General features: G+C 38.2%; 2 protein-coding genes across 10 annotated transcripts in view; one reads left to right on the forward strand and one right to left on the reverse strand.

Annotated features, from left to right (window-relative positions):
• Positions 1 to 18,795, reverse strand: part of LOC116421025 (collagen alpha-1(III) chain-like) — a 53,233-nt gene that overhangs the window by 22,324 nt on the left and 12,114 nt on the right. Inside the window, exons 2-3 of the mRNA XM_031949348.1 lie at positions 16,263 to 16,418; positions 15,530 to 16,178 (exon numbers count right to left, since the gene is read on the reverse strand). Coding sequence (XP_031805208.1) covers positions 15,530 to 16,178; positions 16,263 to 16,418 — 805 coding nt within the window. The remainder of the gene's footprint in view (positions 1 to 15,529; positions 16,179 to 16,262; positions 16,419 to 18,795) is intronic.
• HERC1 (HECT and RLD domain containing E3 ubiquitin protein ligase family member 1) overlaps positions 15,311 to 18,795 on the forward strand; it is a 189,782-nt gene continuing 186,297 nt past the window's right edge. For 7 of the 9 annotated variants that reach the window (XM_031955414.1, XM_031955415.1, XM_031955421.1 and 4 more), the window contains exon 1: positions 15,796 to 15,865. The gene's annotated coding sequence lies outside the window, so the exon portion shown is untranslated. Of the gene's footprint in view, positions 15,437 to 15,795; positions 15,866 to 16,172; positions 16,412 to 18,795 lie in introns of those variants that run through there. The other 2 variants (XM_023497786.2, XM_031955413.1) reach the window with 2 other exon arrangements.

The following is an 18,795-nucleotide window of genomic DNA, read 5'->3' on the forward strand; positions in this document are numbered from 1 at the left end:
GAAGATACAATAATTGACTAGACAGTTGAGTATGTCTTGGCAGTAGTGAACCTAGATGCCTACAAAAATGAGGTTGCCCTTAACAGAAATGTGGAAATTCAGGGAAAGTGTGGATTTTTTTGGGAAAGATAATGAGTTCTGTTTTTGGACATGGAAGTCTGAGATATCTATAGGCATATCTAGGAAGAAATATCATTCAATGCTGAATTGGAACTTAGAAGAAAGACAAGAATTGGATACACAAAGCTCAGAGTCATCTGCATTCAGATAATAATTGAAATCTTGTAAGCTCATTAGGTCACCAAGAGAAGTCCTGGAATAGAAATTCAGTATCAGTTTACATTTAGGAATCAGGATATGATCAATGTCCTAGCTAAGAAGACTGAGTGGGAGAGATCAGACAGACAAAGAGACAGAGACAGAGACAAGATAGAGAGACAGAGACAAAGACAGAGAAAGGGAGAAGAGAGGATTCAAATAAATGGTTTCTATTTCTCAGGAAAATAAGAGTCAATCTAGTCAGATATGTAGGTTTGGGGAAGAGGGAAATGTCGGAAGGCTTGAGGAGGGAAGAGAAATTTTGGAATAGTAGAAAGTGAAATGGAAAGCATTTAGATGAGAATAAAAAGATTAACTATTTTTTAAATTATTCAATAAATGAGAAAATCCTGGTCTTTCTTGCATCTCTCTAAGATATTACTATCGACTCAGCAGATATTAAAGGTCACACACAGCACCATTAAGGTAAAAAGTTTTGCTTTTTCCCTTTTCTCCCCTAACCTTCAGTATTACATAACCCCTAAAGTACTACATCACCAAATACATTTTGGACATTTTGAATTGGATATCACAGGGATGTTTCAAACTGGACATGTCCAAAACCGAACCTATTACTTTCTACTCCAAACCCTGTATCTTCCAAACTTGCCTGTTGACATTGAAGGCACTGCTATGCTTCCAATCTCTTAGATTCAGATCCTTAAACATCATCCTCATCTCCTCTCTCTTAGCCCCACATGGCCACTCAGCTACCAGTCTTGTCATTTTAATTTCCAATTAAATGTTGAATGTTGAAATATTTTCAGCAATATCATTTGTGTCTCACCCCTTCTTTCACATCACACACCTACCCCTTTTAGGTCCTCATTGCTTTTTTCCTGGATAATCAGAACAACCTCCTAATTGTTCTAATCTGATTCTAATCTCTCTCCAGCTTAATCTGTTCTTCACATCTCTGCCAAAGTGGCTTTTCTTAATCACAAATCTGTCCCCTTCCTATTCAACCAACTCTTGGGGCTCCCTATTGCATTCAGAATAAAATATAAATCCCTCAGTTTAATTTTCAAAATCCTTCATAAACTGGCCCCCAACTCATCTTTCCAGGTTCATTGTATTTTACAGCCCTTTTTGCACACTGTGAACCAGCCAAACTGGCCTTCTGTCTATCATCCATGATACTCTACCTCCTGCTTCTATGAGTTTACACTGTCTTGAATACCTCCTCATCTCCACCTCAGAGAATCCTCTTCTACATATAGAAGGATGCCATCACCTATATAAAGTCTTTTTGGTTTTCCCAGTTTTTAGAGTGCCCTCCTCAAACTATCTTGTATTTATTGTATGAATACATACTTATGTATATCTGTTGGATTCCCAAGGTCAGTCCAAGTTTTGTTTTTTGATAACAGCTAAAGACATTTTATTGGTAAGAATTATTCTACTGTAGAGTGGGCATTAGAATGAAGGCATTCACTCAGCACAAAAATCTACAATACTTTTTTCCTTTTTCTTAATAGGAAAAAAATGTAATGAAAATCATACACACACACACACACACACACACACACACACACACATACACACACATATTCTTCCATTATAATTTAAGTAAGAACTGTTTCATTATTTGTATCCTCAATACTTAGGATAGTGCTTGCACATAGTAGGTGTTTAATCAATGCTTATTAGTCAGTTATATCTCAAGGTACCAGGGATCTACTTGGAATTTAGCCTTATTTTCATCCAAAGTTGCATTTCTTCTTTCTAAAGTTTCTGATAAGGGAATGTTACATGTTGATTGTCAGGGTGGATAAACTAGGCTATTCATATCTTGGGGCAAATTAATTATTTTAAGGGAACTGGGAGAGTTGTGATTGTCAGGGTGGATAAACTAGGCTTTTCATACCTTAGTACAAATCGATTATTTTAAAGGGACTGGGAGAGTTGTGATAATACACTTAATACAACATGATGTACTTTACTGGATACCTAAAACTTGACAGTTGAATGAATAAATTAATCTCTCATTGATTGATAGATTAAAAAGAACTCTGTCATGAGACAGGGAACAACAGTAACTGAGAAGCATTTTTTTTAAATCAGATGTTAGTCTGTTTCATTCAGTTTGGAATTGGGCTGCTAGTGATAGCTCCACTTTATCAATTCTGTTGACTCTTGGCAGTTTTGGCAAGGAGAGGAGTCAGAGAGCTTTTGGTTGAATTGTGAATATATCTGTTGAATTCTCAAGGTCAGCCCAAGTTTTATCTTTTGATAATAACCTAAGACTAATATTACATTTGTAAGAACTATTCTAATGCAGAGTAGGCATTAGACTGAGAACATTCCACCAGCATGTCTGTAATAATAGTCCAGACTTTTTCCTTTTTCCTAAAAGCAAAAAATATAATCAAAATCAGATCAGTGGATGAAAGAACATTATTTGGCTGTAGAAGACCTCTTTCTTTCTACAGGCCAAATCCTCTCTTCCTATTTCTGAGTCAGGTTATCTTTGTAATCAGTAATTAAGAGAGCTTCAAGATCCCTGAAGGAAGTTATATCACTCAATGAGAATAAAGAAAAAGGCATCTCAATTGTAATGGATGAGATTAAAAGTTGCAAAAATGCTTCTCATAGTGACCTAGTTCAAGATAAGGTTTCTAAATGTGTTGTTGACTAGATATGATATAAATGAAAGTCCTGAATCTAAACAAAGGAGATAAAGAGTAAAAATCCATCAGTTTATTCCTCATTGTCTGAGACACAAACACACACACACACACACACACACACACACACACACACAGAGTATTATCAGGTGCACTCCAGATAATGAAATAAGATATACAAAAGGCCAAAAAAATGACTGGAGAAAGGATTGATGCTTAACTTGAATGAGATGAGATTAAAGGAACATGTAATTTACCTGAATAGTTGTCATGTAAAAGAAATTAGGACTATCCTGTAGTCTCCAAACTAGAAATAATGGGTAAAAAACCATAGCAAGGTAGATTTAATAATATGTGGAGGATGTCAAGCCCTAAATAAATAATTTATTTTAAACCTCAAAACAGCCCTGGTAAGTATTTTTGTATTATTACCTCCATTTTATAGTTTAGGAAACTGAGGCTTGGAGGTTGAAACCTACCTATGGGTCACATAGCTAGTAAATGTACAAGGCAAGACTAAAGTTTAGATCTTCCAGCTTTTAAATTCAGAGTTCTATCCAATCTATTATATAGTTTTTCAGAAAGGTTTCAAGTGTCATAAAGGAATTTGGTTTTATATCCAAACTTGCCATGGCAAGAATCCTTGCATTGGTAGGAAGTTGATTTCTAAGACATTTTCTAAGTCTAAAATTCTATCAAAATAATTCATTATAAAAACCAAAACAAAACAAAACCTGGTGTTCATCCAGTTAATCTTATGATTAATTATTTGATTTCCTAGGTACCTTGATCCTTGAAAGGGCCAACCCTATGTTATAGAAATAAATATTCTGATCCTTGAAAAGGTAAACCTTTTCACAAAGGTTTTATGTTTTCACAAATTTTTTATTTTAAATTCACAAATTTAAATTATATTTAAATTAGCATGATAATTTGTTAATTTGTGAATTTGGTTGGCTATAATCAATTACTCATGGGTGCTATTTCCACATTGCTAATCCTAAAAATTGGGTTTGGGGAAGAATATTTTGGCAGCAGTGTGGGCATCTAGGTGGCAAAGCAGATAAAATACTGGGCTTGGAATCAGTAATACTCATTTTCTTGAGTTCAAACATGGTCTCAGACACTTTACTAGCTGTATGACCCTGGATAAGTCATTTAACTCTGTTTCCTTATATGTAAAATGATATAGAGAAGGACTTAGCAAATCATTCCAGTATCTCTGCCAAGAAAACCAGAAATTGGATTACTAAGAGTCAAAAAGGACTAAAAACAATTGAACAACAATAGCAGAATTCAGATTATTCAGGAGAGAAATTATTGGAAGTAGGAACACCAATTAGGAGGCTATTGAAGTAGACCATGCAAAGGTGACAGAGACCTTTTGAGTGGAGAGAAGACAGGAGTGTCTGAGACAATGCTTAGTACAATGGCTGGCACATAGTAAATGCTTTATTAGCTGATGTTTTTTAACTAGCATTTGAGAGGTGCTAAATCCTAAAACTCTATACTTAGTAAAAATGATATTTGTGGCTCTGGGTATAAAGGAAGTGGTAGTATACAAAAAGAAAAACTTGGAATGGTCAGATAACCAAGAGAAAAGCAATGTCATTGAAGCCCAAGGAAAGAAGAATATTTAGTTCAATTGCAGAAAAGTCAAAGACAAAATAATCATAAATTTAGAACAGAATGGACATAGGTCATCCAGGTCAACCTTCTCATTTTACAGCTGACAAAATTGAAATGGAGAGATTAAATGGTTTGCTCAAAGTCATACAGATAGTAAATGGGAGGGAGAGAATTTGAATATAGGTCCTTGTGATTCCAGTTTCACTGTACCATGATAGCTGAGAACTGAGGAAAAACTTGGGGGGTTTGACAATTAAGAGGCCATAAGAGACCTTGGAGAAGTCATGTTAGTAAGTGGACATTGGCTAAAAGCCCTACACATGTTTTCTCAAGCCTACCTTTCTAGATTTTTTTTTAACCTATTTCATATTGTTATCTTTTATCCCGGTTCAAAATGATATGCCAGTTGTTATGTGAATTCAACAATCCATCTCTCATCTCCCAGTATTTCCACATAGCTGTCCATATCTGAAATGTTCTTCCTCTTCACCTCCCCATTTTAGGATTTTTCTCTCTTTTCAAGGATCAGCTTTGGTATTATGTCCTATTCAAAATCTTTCTTGATTTCTCAGTTAGTTCTTTCCTCAAATGATCTCATATCTATTTGAATGTATACAGGTTGCATTTCCCTAGAAAACATGAGATCTTTGGGATTTGTGTCCATTTCTTCCCACCAGTCCTTTGTATAAGATCAAATCAATGTGCTGGAAGTCAGTACTTTCTATATATTATCTGTTCCCCAGTCTTGTTCGCCTCATCTCTCCCCACACCATTCCTTCCTTCATAAAATGATTTTTCCTAAAGTACAGATCTAGTCATGTCATACCCACTCTGTCCTCCTTACTCAATAAACTCAAGAGGCTTCCTCTAGGATCAAAAAGAAAGTCCTGTGTTTGGCATTCAAGCCCTTCTAACTTGGTCTCCTCCTACTTTTCCTGTCTTCTTACACCTTCCTCCTAACCCACATACTCTGCAATCCAGAAATATTACTCTCCTTGCTATTCTTCAAATAAGAGACTCCATCTCCATGCACTGGGCAACTTCATTGCTTAGTCCTTCTGTCTGAAATGTTCTCTTTCCTAATTTTCAACTCCTGAATTTCCTTACATCCTTTGAGTCCCAGCAAAAAATTCTATCTTCTACAGAAAGCTTTTCTTCATCCCCTCCATGACTTCCCTCTAAGATTATTTCTAATTTATTCTCTCTCTCTCTCTCTCTCTCTCTCTCTCTCTCTCTCTCTCTCTCTCTCTCTCTCTCTCTCTCTCCCCTCTCTTTCCTCTCTTCATGTTACCTCTTCATTGGGTCCTCACCTCCTTGAAAGCTTGGTCTATTTTGCCTTTTTTGTATTCCCAATGCTTAGCACAATGTCTGGATCATAACAGGTGTTTAGTAAATGCTTTTCAATTCACTGCCTCTGAAACTTAGTTTTAGAGATTTGCCTAGAAGAACATGACTAATATAGAAATAGGTTTTCCATAATTGCATGTATATAACGTACATAAAATGTCTTACTGTCTGGGGTAGGGAGAGGAGAAAATTGGAACTTAGAAATTTAGGAAAAAAAGAATGAAAAATTATCTTTATATGTAATTCAAAAAAATTCAAAAAAGAAATTTAATGGTAAAAGACAATTCTAAAAGACTCATAATAAAAAAAAATGCCTTCTACCTCTATTGCGAGAATTGATGAATTCTTGAGTACAGATAGAAACAGACTTTTTAAAACTTTCGTTTTGTGTGCATGCTTTCTCTTGATAATATGGAAATAAGTTTTACATGACTTCACATTTATAGAGGATATATTGTTTGCCTTCTCAAGGGATAAGCAAGGGGTGTGAGGAAGGGAGAGAATACGGAATTCAAATTTTTTTTAAATGAATGCTAAATTTTTTTTACATGTAATTGGGAAATATGTAACAGAATTAAAAATATGTTAAAAAAAACTTAATGGTGAGAAGTTGGAACAGATAATAAAATAGAACTGAATTTAAAAAAACACTTATTAGGCATTTGCGCTATTTATCTATTATCCTTTACTTTTGCTACATGGACAGGGAATTCCATGGAGATATCATCATCCTCTAGATGCTCATATTTGCAGATAACATTGTCCTGGTTAAGTCCTAGAATACCAAGGGTTTTCTCAGTGAGTTCCACAGCCCCTCCAAAGAGATCAAGCAATTAACAAAGAGAAAACCAAATGAAGAATGTCTATTTCCCAGGTTATGACATTCTGTTGGATGAGTAGATCACTAAGTTAGTACATATTGACCAGACACAGACATACATATGCCAGATACTGCAAGTGGATAATGAGTTGGCCTCAGAATTTACTAGGAGGAATAAAACATGTTAGATTCCACTTGGAAAATTGTGCAGTGCTTTCATTGATCCTCAAACTGTTCCCTGACAAACAAACCCATAATTTTAATATGACTATTCCCCTAGTAGTGCCAGAACACCATAATCTCTGAAGAATCAAAACTGGGATGCTCACAGGGCAATGGAGACATAAGTAGCATCTTACCTTTGAAGAAACCGCATAATAAATTAACATCTTAGCCTACATTCAAGATTAGGAGATGGAACCAATAAATTTGATTGGAAAGATACTGTTTATCTGGAGTTCTATATAGTTCAGAGACCTAATTTCCTCTCGACCTCCATTCCCCATTGTAAAATCTGACCTTGGACTAGATTATCTCTAAGGTTTTTTCCATCCCTAAATTGTATAAGAATGGAAGCATTGGATGCTAAAGGGGAGTATACTGAAAGTAAGTGAACAGATGCTGAAAGAAGATATGAAAATCATTAAAAGATGAACTTGACCTCAGAGATTTTCCAAGGGGGGGGAGGTGTTCTGTGTGTCTCATAGATAAGAAATTTGAGTTTATCTTATTGTTTGAAGTGTCTAATTTATGTAACTGGTCAATCCTAGTTACTTGGGAAAAGAAAAACTTCTGGAGACTGTGTGTGGGTAAATATGACTTTTGTGAATAGAGAAAGGCAGGTTATACTTCAAACTGAAACTAGCTCCCTCCAATTTAAATTTTAAAAAAGCATTAACCTAATTCAATATTGCCAGATAGGAACTTATTAATATCAAGGTGGTCAAATGAGTTATCATCATGAGTATGGGGGTTGAAATTCTCTTTTTGTCATCTCTATCCTGTACCTTGTTCAACACCATATCCAGTTTTATTCATGTCTTACTCTTATTTTCTAGGTTTGGAGTGTAGAGATGGGGAGGTGCAGTTATGGCAGGAAGACACTAAAGACAGACATGGTAAGCGACTTAGCATTCAGGAAATCTAAGCTCAGTTGTTCAAGCTTTCATTTGTGGTGATTGGAAGTCTTTAAGTTGATGCTGGATGACTTAAGGGTGGATGTACTATAGTGGGGATTCTTTTTCAGTTATGGATTGTACTAAGTACAATACTTCTAACTAAAACTAGAATTGGGGTCTCATGGTTTTGGTTTGTTTGGTTTTTTTTTCCTAATTCCCAGATCTAAAATTTTAACCTTACCTGATAGTTAGGCTAATCTACAACTCCAGGTAAATGGGGGCATTATGATGAAATAAGACAACAAAATCATCAACATTCTATGAAGAAGTTTGTTCCTGTTGAATAGTGAGGCAGGTGGGAAGGAGGGACAGAAGTGTATTTGGATTAGGATTGAGATTGTTAATATTGTTTTAGTAGGTGACTTTCTTAGATATTTGAAGTATTTCCCCCAGAAAGTGGGCTTGGGGAAATATTTCAAATAAGAAATTTGTAAGGCTTGTATAGCAATGGCAAACCCAAAAATCTTGATTTTAATTTTGTGACTATTTTGGGGGATTATAACTCTTTCTTTTCTAGCCTTTCTAGTAGATCAGTTGGTTTTTTTAGTAAGCAGTAAAGGCCTTAATTAGTCTCATATAAAGATTCTACAGCTACATTTACAGATAGTGTCAAAGACAGAGGTAGTTGGAATTTTTAAAAAATGAATTAAGAATTGAGGTTTTTATGTTTTAACTACTTTGGTCACTTTTAAAATTACATATATATATATATTTTAAATTATTGAGCATTTATTTCCCCCCCCCCCCTTTTATCTCATATATGCTGGGAGGAACAGAGAAAAATTCTTTTAACAAATAAGTATAGTTAAGCAAAATAAATTCCCATATAGGCCACGTCCCAAAAATGTGGGTTGTTTGGATAACATCAATGGTCCTTTGGAATCATGGTTGATCATTGCTTATCAGAATTCTTAAATCTTTCAAATTTGTTCATTTTTACAATGTTGATATTGTAGTACAAATTGTTCTGGTTCTGATGATTTTACTCTGCATCAGTTCATGCAAATCTTCCCAAATTTCTCTGAAACCATCTCAGTTTATTTCTTTTACCTACCACAATAACATTCCATTTACTTTATAGAAGGGAAGCTGACACTTTCTGAGCTCAAGTGATTTCCCAAGGTTAAATAGATAGTAGTTGTGCTAGATTCTGTATTTAGATCTTTCTACTCCAAAACTAGCACTCTTTACAGAGTCCCACATGTTCTAAAACATTCCTCATGGCAAATTGTTCCTAGATACACTAGGAGAAAGCAAGAGCAGTTGTAATCAATTTCTAAGTTGTCATTGAATGTGTAGTAGCTCTCCTTCACAAAAAAAGGTAGGTAGTACCTTTGGGAAAGTATAAAAAAGGAATAATATTCTTTAGGTCAGAAAAGTAAGTTAGAAAAAAAGGCTCTTGTGTTAATTATCCAGATTGGATGTTGGTTTCTGGACCTCTCTGGGTATTTGTCTGCTTCTTGACTATAATGAAAAATTATTCTGATCTCGTATCTTCCTCTGTCCTTTAAAGTCCCATCATTAACATCTTTTTCAGACTGATTTAATTTATTCCTAAACTATTTTAATAGCTTTTATTTTTTAAAAACAAATAAAAATCTACTTTCACTTCTACCACTTTCACTCCATTAGAAAAAGAAAAAGAAAACCCTTAAAAGAAATATGCATACTCAAATGAGAATAATTCTTATATTGACCATGTCTAAAAAATTCTATTGCAGAAGTTTCTTAATATGCTGTAGTAGAAAGATAATAAATTTGGAATCAGAATCCCTTGGTTAAATTCCTAACACGTTTCCTTTATTACCTGTATAAAACTAAGTGATTAACAACTATTTGTTAAGCATTTATCATGTACCTAGCTTTGTATTTATACACAAAATATGAAATAATCCCTGTGCTCAAGGAGTTTACTAATTATATTGGGAAACAATTTGTACATATATAAGTAAACACAAAACACATACAACCTAAGTATAAGGTAATAGTTGGGAAGTTCTATAATCTGTAAAGGTTATTGTGTAGGAGGTGGGATTTGAGCTGATTTTTGAAGAAAGACAGAAATTCTAAGAGAAAGAGGGAAGAAGGTAGTGAATTCCATGCATGAAAAGCAGCTTGTACCAATTGATCTGGAAAACAAAGATGCATTATCAGGTGTGAAGAAAGGCAAGTAAGTTGTTTTAGCCCGGTGACAAAGACTGTGAGAGGGAGTAATATGTAATTAGTCTGAAAAAAAATCGACTAGTACCAGATTCTAGAGGGCTAGGAATGTCAAAGAAAAGAAATTGTATTTGGTTCTAGGAACAAGAAGTCACTGTAGTTTTCTGAGCCAGGGAGTAAGATTATTAGAGCTGTATTTAGAAATAGAAACTTTACTAGGAGGCAACTGAATTATGGTCAAAGTTAGACATGATGAGGACTGAATTGGGATGTTTATAGTGGATGGAGAGAGGACAGGATGCAAAAGAAATTAAAGTAGAATAGATAAGATTTGGTTACTGATGTGGGGTGAGTGAGATTGAGTTAAGGATAACTCTGAGGCTGTACTGTTGGGTACTAGGATAATGGTAGTTCCCTTGGCAGAAATAGGAAAATTAGGAAGAGGGCAGATTTGGAGGGAAGAATGAGTTCTATCAGGATATGTTGAATTTGACAAGCCTATAGGATACCTAGATGGAGGTCTCCAGTAAGGACTTGATTTGGAGATCAAGAAGGAGATTAGGGCTGGGTAGATAGATCTAGGTATAGAGGTCGAACCAATGAAAAGTAATGAGAAAATATAGAGAAAGAATAGGAAAAAAGCCTAGGACTGATCCTGAAGAGGCACATTTAAATTTAGGGGGTACTATGTGGATAAAGACATAGTAAAGAAGATTAATCACTTACCAGGCAATTAGGAGGAAAACTAAAAGAACATGTCATAAAAATCCAGAGAAAATAAAGTATTATTTTTATTTTTAAAAATTTCTTTTGATAATTTTTTATTTTTCCAAAAACATGCAAAGATATGTCATCATTTAACCTTGCAAAACCTTATGTTCCAAATTTTTCTCCCTCCCTTCCCAACTTCTCCCCTAGACAGCAAGTAATCCAATATAGGTTTATGCAATTAGAGAAGTATTCTTGATGAGGAGCAAGATACTTAACCTTCTATGGGCCTCAATTTCCTCACATGGAAGAATAAATTATCTTGACATGTAATGAATAATGATAATACCTACTATGTTCCAGGGGTTTTACAAATTTTCATTTGTTCCTCAAAACAATTCATTCAAAGTCTTATAATTTTGCCTCAGTCTCCCTCTCAGTTCCTAGTCCTTGCTATTAAAAATTATCCTGTCCAGTCTGACTGATCCATTTAGTGTCCTGTAAATATATTGCCTTATCATCTTTTTGGGCTTTAGTTCATATGGTTCTTCTCATGAAGTTGAACCATCTTTCTCCAACCTATCAAAATCAATTAAAATTGAGCTCAAATTCTAACTCCACTGTGATCAAGCTGTCTGTAATGAGAACTACTTCTGAATCCTGCTAGTGCTCATATTCTACATTACTCATTTTCTATTATGAGAGTAAGCAGTAACAAATAAAGTGCTGGGTCCACATTGGGGAGGCTTCCATTCAAATACCATTTCTAAAAATCAGTAGCTCTATGATCATGTACAATTATTTTAACTTCCATGTGCTTCAGATTTAGCTCCCTAGTATTTAGCAGCTAAATCACAGATGGTTGAAATCTTTTTGTGCAGATAATTCATATATATATATATATATATATATATATATATGCAAGTAATGGATTTAAAGCCAAAAAAAAACCCCTTATAGATCATTTATTCCAATCCCCTAATTTTATAACATATATATGCATGTTTGTATGCACATAATGTTTTTTGTTATATGTACACACACACACACACATACACACACACACACACACACATATATATATATATATATATATATATATATATATATATAATAGGGATGAGAACTGGTATGGTCATTTAACCTTGTTTACCTCAGTCTCCTCAATTTTAAAATGAGCTGGAGAAGGAAATAGTAAAGTACTCCAGTATCTTTGCCAAGAAAACTCCAAAAGGAGTCATGAAGAACCAGAATGGGATGAAAAATGACAACAATTTAGGTGTAATAGTAGGTTCAAAAGGTATGGCACAATTTAATAGTTTCTGGTGCATGTTTCTAAATTTCTTTCTAGAATGGCTGAACTAGTTCACTGTTTTACCAAACATGGCTTTAATCTACCTATTTTCCCATAGCCTCTCCAGAATATCATTTCCTTTTATTGTGTGTCAATTTTGCCAGTCAGATAAGTGTGCATTAGTACTTCAGAGTTGTTTTAATTTGCCATTCTCTAAATCAATGATTCAGAGGATTTTTATATGGCTATACATAGCTTAAATTTCTTTTTCTAAAAACTGCCTAGTCATATCCTTTGGCTATTTATCAATTGGGGAATGACTCTTACTCTTAACTATTTGACTCAATTTCCTATAATCTTAAAAATGACGTTTTTTCTTCCTGCTCTTCTTTATTTGTTTTGCTTCTAACTTATCCCTCTTTTAATTTACTCTCCCTCTTATTCCCTACAATTCTCTTACCCTCTTTTTGTCCCATTTCCCTTTTGGTTGAAAAAGTATTTCAGTAACCAGCTCTTGTGTATTCTCTCTTTGACTGTGTTAGATGAAAGGGAGGATCAAATGTTGCTTATTCCCTTCTTCTTCTTGTATAGAAATCTATACGAGATTGTCTCAAATCTCAGCTGACCAATTTGTTGAAGTTATTTGTGAATCTTCATGACATATGTGTCATCATTTAATGTGTTGTTTGTATATACATTTGAAATATGCAGTTGGCTCGTTTCTTCTGACAAAACTCATCAAGCAAAGGGATCCGCTTTCCTTTGCACACAAATGTGTTGCCTTTTTTAGCTCTGTAAAGTTATGCTCCCACATAGCCATCTTAAACCTTTCTAAGCTCTTTTTACATCTTTCTCTGACCTGGCCTTGATTTCTATGTTCAGAAAAAGAGGAAAAAACCAAACTAAACCATATCACATATTACATGCTGGTTTTTCTTTTTTATATACAATTATAAATGGAAGGTGACAATCAATCTACCAGCACATATTAAGGACCTACTATGTGCCAGATACTGTGCTAAAGGCCAGGGGTCAGGGAGGGGGAGGTTAGGGGGTTATCCAGGAGAGGAGAGGAGATCAATCCCTGCTCTCAAGGAGTTCATAGTCTAATAGTAGAGACAACTGTGTAAAATATGTACAATATGTAATTATTGCTACTATATATGTTACTATTTACACACACATATATATAATGGATTATGTCTGATTTGGGCAAAATTGGGGCTAGAAGTTGGAGATGGATAGCAGATGGAGATCTTTGTGATTGGGAACATTGTATTTCCTACTTCCCTGCCTTCACACAGGTTGTCCATAATGCTTTTAATTGTTACCTTCCCCTTTGGGAATCCTTGGCTTCTTTTAAAGTTCAGTCCATATGCTACTGCTATTAAGCTTTACCTGATTCCCCCTTGTTATCAATGCTCTCTTCATTCTCAAATAACCTTCTGTTTACATATCATAAAATCCAGCAGAATGTAAACTCCTTGAGTAAAGAAGTTATTTGTGTATGTGTGTGTTTATCTTTATATTCAAGTCCCTAATAGTGACTTGCACAGAAAAGGCACTAAATAAAGTGTTTGTTGACATGAGAACCCATGGAATCTTGGGAAAGTGTCTGAGGCAACTCACATTGTATGGACTCACACCTAGTAATATTTCTAAAAATTGAAAACTTGTAAAAATGACAAAAAAATGAGGAGAGAGAGAGAGAGAGAGAGAGAGAGAGAAACCCAGGAGACAGTGGAAAAGGGTAGGAGATTCTTGATGCTAATTGTATTAACTTGTTTGCTTCCTTTGCCTTTTTATTTCCCTTCACATTAGGTTGTGGAAAGATTAATTTTTCTGTTTTTTTTTTTTTTTTTTTGGATAGGCTTATGTTTAGATTTATCCAAAGTGACTCCTTACCTTTACCCCAAAGAGAACAGGTATCGTAGCTTATAAATCCAAGAAAAAATAGAAATATTGTTAAGAACAGTCTGTTAGAGCGCTGTGCATTGCTTCAACGAGTGTTTTGTAAGTGTTTAATGCATGAATGAAGTTATCAACCATTTACCAAATTATATAGATAATGACAGGACGCGGCCTAAGGGTCTTGCTTTTCCTGTTCTTCTTGTCCCTGATCTTCCACTTTTGCTCTGTGTCTGACTCTTCGTGATCCCACTTGGGTTTTCCTTGGCAAAGATACTCGCGCAGTGTGCCATTTCCTTCTCTAGCCCATCTTACAGAAGAGGAAACTGAAGCAAAGCGGGTTAAATGACTCGTCCAAGGTCGCACGGCTCCTTACTGTCTGAAGCCTATCTGAATTAGCAAGGGGAGCCTTCTTGTCTCTAGGCCCGGCACTCACGTCACTACTTAGCTGCCTCACCCAGCCTCCTTCCCCACGACAGTATCTTAATCACAAAATCATGGGGTCCATGGAAAGATTAATAATATACAAAAGATGTAGACACAATGTAACATACAGAGATTATCTAGATAGAGTAACCCGGACACACACACGCACCGCCCTCCCTCCTGCTGAGCCTCCACGCCGCGTATTCTCTGCCCTCTTTGCCGTGGGGCTCCGCAGCTCCCCCCACTCTGGCTCTGCGAAAGCGCGCGCCAGTCCTCCGGGGGTGGTGATCCCCTCCCTGCCAGCGACTCTGCGTGTCTCACCCCGGGCACCAGTGGCCTGCCGGGTCTCACGCGGGAAACGCGTTCTCTTTCCCGTTGAGTCTCAGAAAGCCGGCGCCGGAGAGGAGAGGGAAGCGAGCCCGGAGAGTGCGGGGCCCCCAGGGCGCGAGTGCGTGAGAGAGGGATTTGCCGGGGAGCTCGGGGAGCGGCAGGCCCCCTTCCCAAGTCCCCGCCTGTCTCTCGCCTACCCCGGCGTGGCCAGAGAGAAGCAGGTCACCCGAAACCCTTGAGCAGGCTTCCCGCCCGGCTCGAGGGCAGAGGGAGTGCAAAAGGCTGAGCGAGCCGTCGGAGACACAGAGGCGCGGCCCCCGGCTTCTCTGGCCAGCCGTCAACTTTTCCTGCCAGGGCGCAAGGCACGCGCGCCCGGCGCTCAGTCCCGAGCGCGTGGCGTGGGGGTGCACGGCCTCGAGTCCGGCGGCGCTCCTTTGTCAGGGAAGCCCCCGCCCCATTAAAGACCTGGAGACCGAAGGGGGCTTGCGCGCTGCCCGGGGTGGCTGAAGCAGGGAATATCTGCTGTAACATCCCTGACTATGCAACTTTCAGGCGATTGTGACTTACTGGGGCCGCGGGGCCGGGAAGCAAATGTTTGCTCGGTGAGTTGGGAAAAGTGAGACGAGGTCTCCCGGATGGCAGATGGAGCGTGTTAGTACAAGCCGCTTCCCAAAGGAAGACAAAGGACGAGGTGGGTGTGCGAGCCCGGCAGCGCGAACTTGGCATGCTGTTTTCCCTTCTCCCCCTCCTCCTCCTCTTTCCAATTAATTACATTTCCACTCACCCTTCTACCTCCTGCCTTTTCCCCAGCCTTCCACCTCCTTCCCTCCCCTCCCCATCTGGACCCGAAGGACTGGGGCTGGGGGGAGGGGGAGGGGGAGGCGAGCTAGGGCTCCAGGCTGCGCGAGAGTTCCGTCCAAGTCCCGCGAGACTCGCCCGCCGCTTCTTACGTCTTTCCCTTTGACAAGTCGCCGCTGCTGCAGCAAAAATAAAGGACGCGGCCGTCGCTGCCGCTTGGGAGCGGGAGCCGGAGCCCGAGTCGGAGTGCGACCTGGAGCCGCGGCCGGAGCCGGTGTCGGCTCCTTCCACCCAGCCCCGCCAGCTCCGGGAGCTGTTCACGGTAACGCCTCCTCCGTCTTCTCGGCTCTTTCTGGCAGCCTCCCGCGCGTTCGGGCAGGGCTGGCCGGGGCTGTGCCGGTCCCCGACCCGCCGCCGCTGGCGAGCGTCCCCCCGAGGGTGGGGAGTTACGGCTGGGCGAGGCCTGCGGGAGGGGGTCCTCCCCGGGTCCCGCTGCAGCTCCTGGGACCCTCTCTGTCCACCCCACCCCCCCGCCCCACCTCCTTTTCTTCTTCCCGGGGCCGTTCGGAAGCCGCATTTGACCCCGAAGCTCCCCGGGTTAACCGGCAAAGGGACCCCATCCCTCTCCCTTTGGTCTTCGCGGGTGGGTGTGGGGGTGTCGCGCCTCTGGTCTTCCTCTCCTTTTCTTCTTCCCCTCCCCACCCTCCCCCTTTATCCGCTAACGAGCGCCCCTCCCCCATTGGGTCCTCGGGGAGCCGGAGGAGCAGGAGGGCGGCGGCCCGACCCTGTCCCCCGGGGCCGATGCTGGGCTGTGGATGGGGGGACCGGGAGCTCCTCGACCAGCCCCGGCTCCCGCTTTTGTGGGGTGGTGAGTTCTAGAAGGAGTTTGGGATAACGTGTGTCTTACCTGCCTTCGGGCTTTGCTCAGAACTGGGTAAAACTATATCCACCCCTCGCCCCCGCTCCCACCCTTTCATTCCCCCCGCCCCCCGCCCCAAATAACGCCTCTCCAACCAGTGGGTGAAGTTAAACGCAGTCTCAAAGCCTGGACGGTGTCATAGCTTTAGGAATAGAAGGTCCCTTTAGGGGCCGGTCCAGCACGATGAGGGTGCTGTTATAGCCGAGCCCCTAGGAGTATTCTGTAGATGGTGCATCCATGGGCTGGAGGTTGGACCGGGGGCCCTGGTTACAGGTGCGCTTTTTTCTTCCTAGAGGTTATGTAAAAGACGGCTGCTCATTCTAAATTATAACTGAAGCATAGAAACAGCATTAAAAAAAGTGGCCCTTGATTATTGACTCTACGGGGTCCTCTGTCTGATCCTTGCCATTTAAATATTTACCGAAAATACCTTTTTTTTTTTTTAATAGTTGACAGAGACTCTCCACCCACTCTGGTTAAAATTGTGTTTTGCTTGCTCACCATCATGACTGAGCTCTCAGTCTCTTTCTTTCATTCTTACCCTCCCCCCCTCCAATTCATTCTTGACTGTTATTTTTTTAAGTAAAATATTTTTCTGTCCTGTATTTGGATCTAGTACGCAAAAGGTCCCTCCCCCCCCCCCTTCCTAATTCTTTCTGTGGTATTGAAAATGAACAGGGTTTTTAAAAATAGAAGGAACTCTTGATAGATTATTCATTATTCATAAGGGGAAAAAAAATCCACCTTTTTATCTGAAGAGTTTTTACAAAATTGATTACCAATATTTCTGTAAACCAGAGTGTTATGTTGTATTGCCAGTTTAGAAATGTTTTTTAGGGATTTGAGAGGGGATAGAAGAAGATATTGTATGTGATAGTCTCATTCTGCACAATGTACATATATATATATATATACATAAACCTTAGGATTTAATATAAAGGGCAAAACCCCCCACTAATACAATATTTCCCCAGTCACATGACAGTCATTTCATGTTGGAATGAATTTACTAGAGAGGTTGGAAGTCAAGAGATTTAAAAAATTGCAATAGTTTTTTAATGTTTCAGATAATTATCAGCGGATGAATTAAATGACCTCTTAAGGTCCTTGAGTTCCTTTGATTTTTGTGCCTTATGATAATCATTGCTTTGCCTCTTTAAGTTTCTGGATATGCTATTTGCATGATATCTGTAAACCATTCATTCCTGTTTGGTATTGATCTATTTAGTGCCCACACAATTCTGGTATGTGGAAGACAAATACAAAAGTATTAATGAAATATAACATTATCTTTGAAATCAAATTGGAGAAAAACTTTACATGATGTAATATGGATTTTGCTAATTTGGGGGGAGGAAATGATTCATTTTAGTGTCAATTAAAATTCTTTTAAACAATTGTTTGGACAATAGACGACTCAATGTAAAAGAACTGTCATAATAATAAAACTCAAAATTTAGGTTTTTGAGGCTTAATGACACAAAAACTTGGAGAATTATAATGGGGAGAATTTAAAATTAGGATAAAAAAAACAATAGCAAGCGTTTTTTGTAATATGTTACATACTTGAATTTCATATATTCTAATGGGAAAGTAGATTCTCCATAATTTGGTTTAGCTTCCTTAGGAGAACTTTTACAAGTAAAGGCAAAATGACATTCCGCTTCATTCAAGGGTTTTCTACATTGGCACTGTACTGATGAGATCTGCTAACAAAATTTTTTGAATCTGTAATTGCCCCATTAATGAAAAGCATGATTACAAGATTGAGTGGAATTGGTGATTTATTTTTCTTGACCTTGCTAATTTTTGCTGTTATAGATTAACATTAGAATATAAGAAACTCCATACTGAGTCCTTTGAAGTACCAGGAACTTAAATGAAATTCCAGATAAGATCCCTGATTTTATTTTATTTTTTTGGTCAGATAATTTATATAAAAACATTCTGTGTAATGAATGCAGTGATCCATAGGTTCCTGCCATTATGGTCTTGTTCTTTTATTATAGAAAGAAAATTTCAAAACTTTACTAGTCCTATTGTCCTAATACATATGAGTTAATGTGTTTAGTGAAATGATCAGTAAAATATGAATGCAGTTTGCTAACTAGTTGTGGTGGTTCATTTAATATCACTAAGTTCAGCAAGACTATTGATAATTCTTGTGCTTTAAAATATTTGTTAAGTTTAATCTTGGAAAACTTAAATTTGTTGTTAAAATCATCTCTTCCTGTGCTTTGCATAGTGCTTGCTGGTGTGTGTGTGCTTGGAACAATATAAATTTATGAAAGGGAGAAGACAGTACCCTTGAAGATGGAACTTTAAAGCTTAAA

This window comes from Sarcophilus harrisii, chromosome 2 (assembly GCF_902635505.1).
Source record: "Sarcophilus harrisii chromosome 2, mSarHar1.11, whole genome shotgun sequence".
Lineage (NCBI taxonomy): Eukaryota > Metazoa > Chordata > Mammalia > Dasyuromorphia > Dasyuridae > Sarcophilus > Sarcophilus harrisii.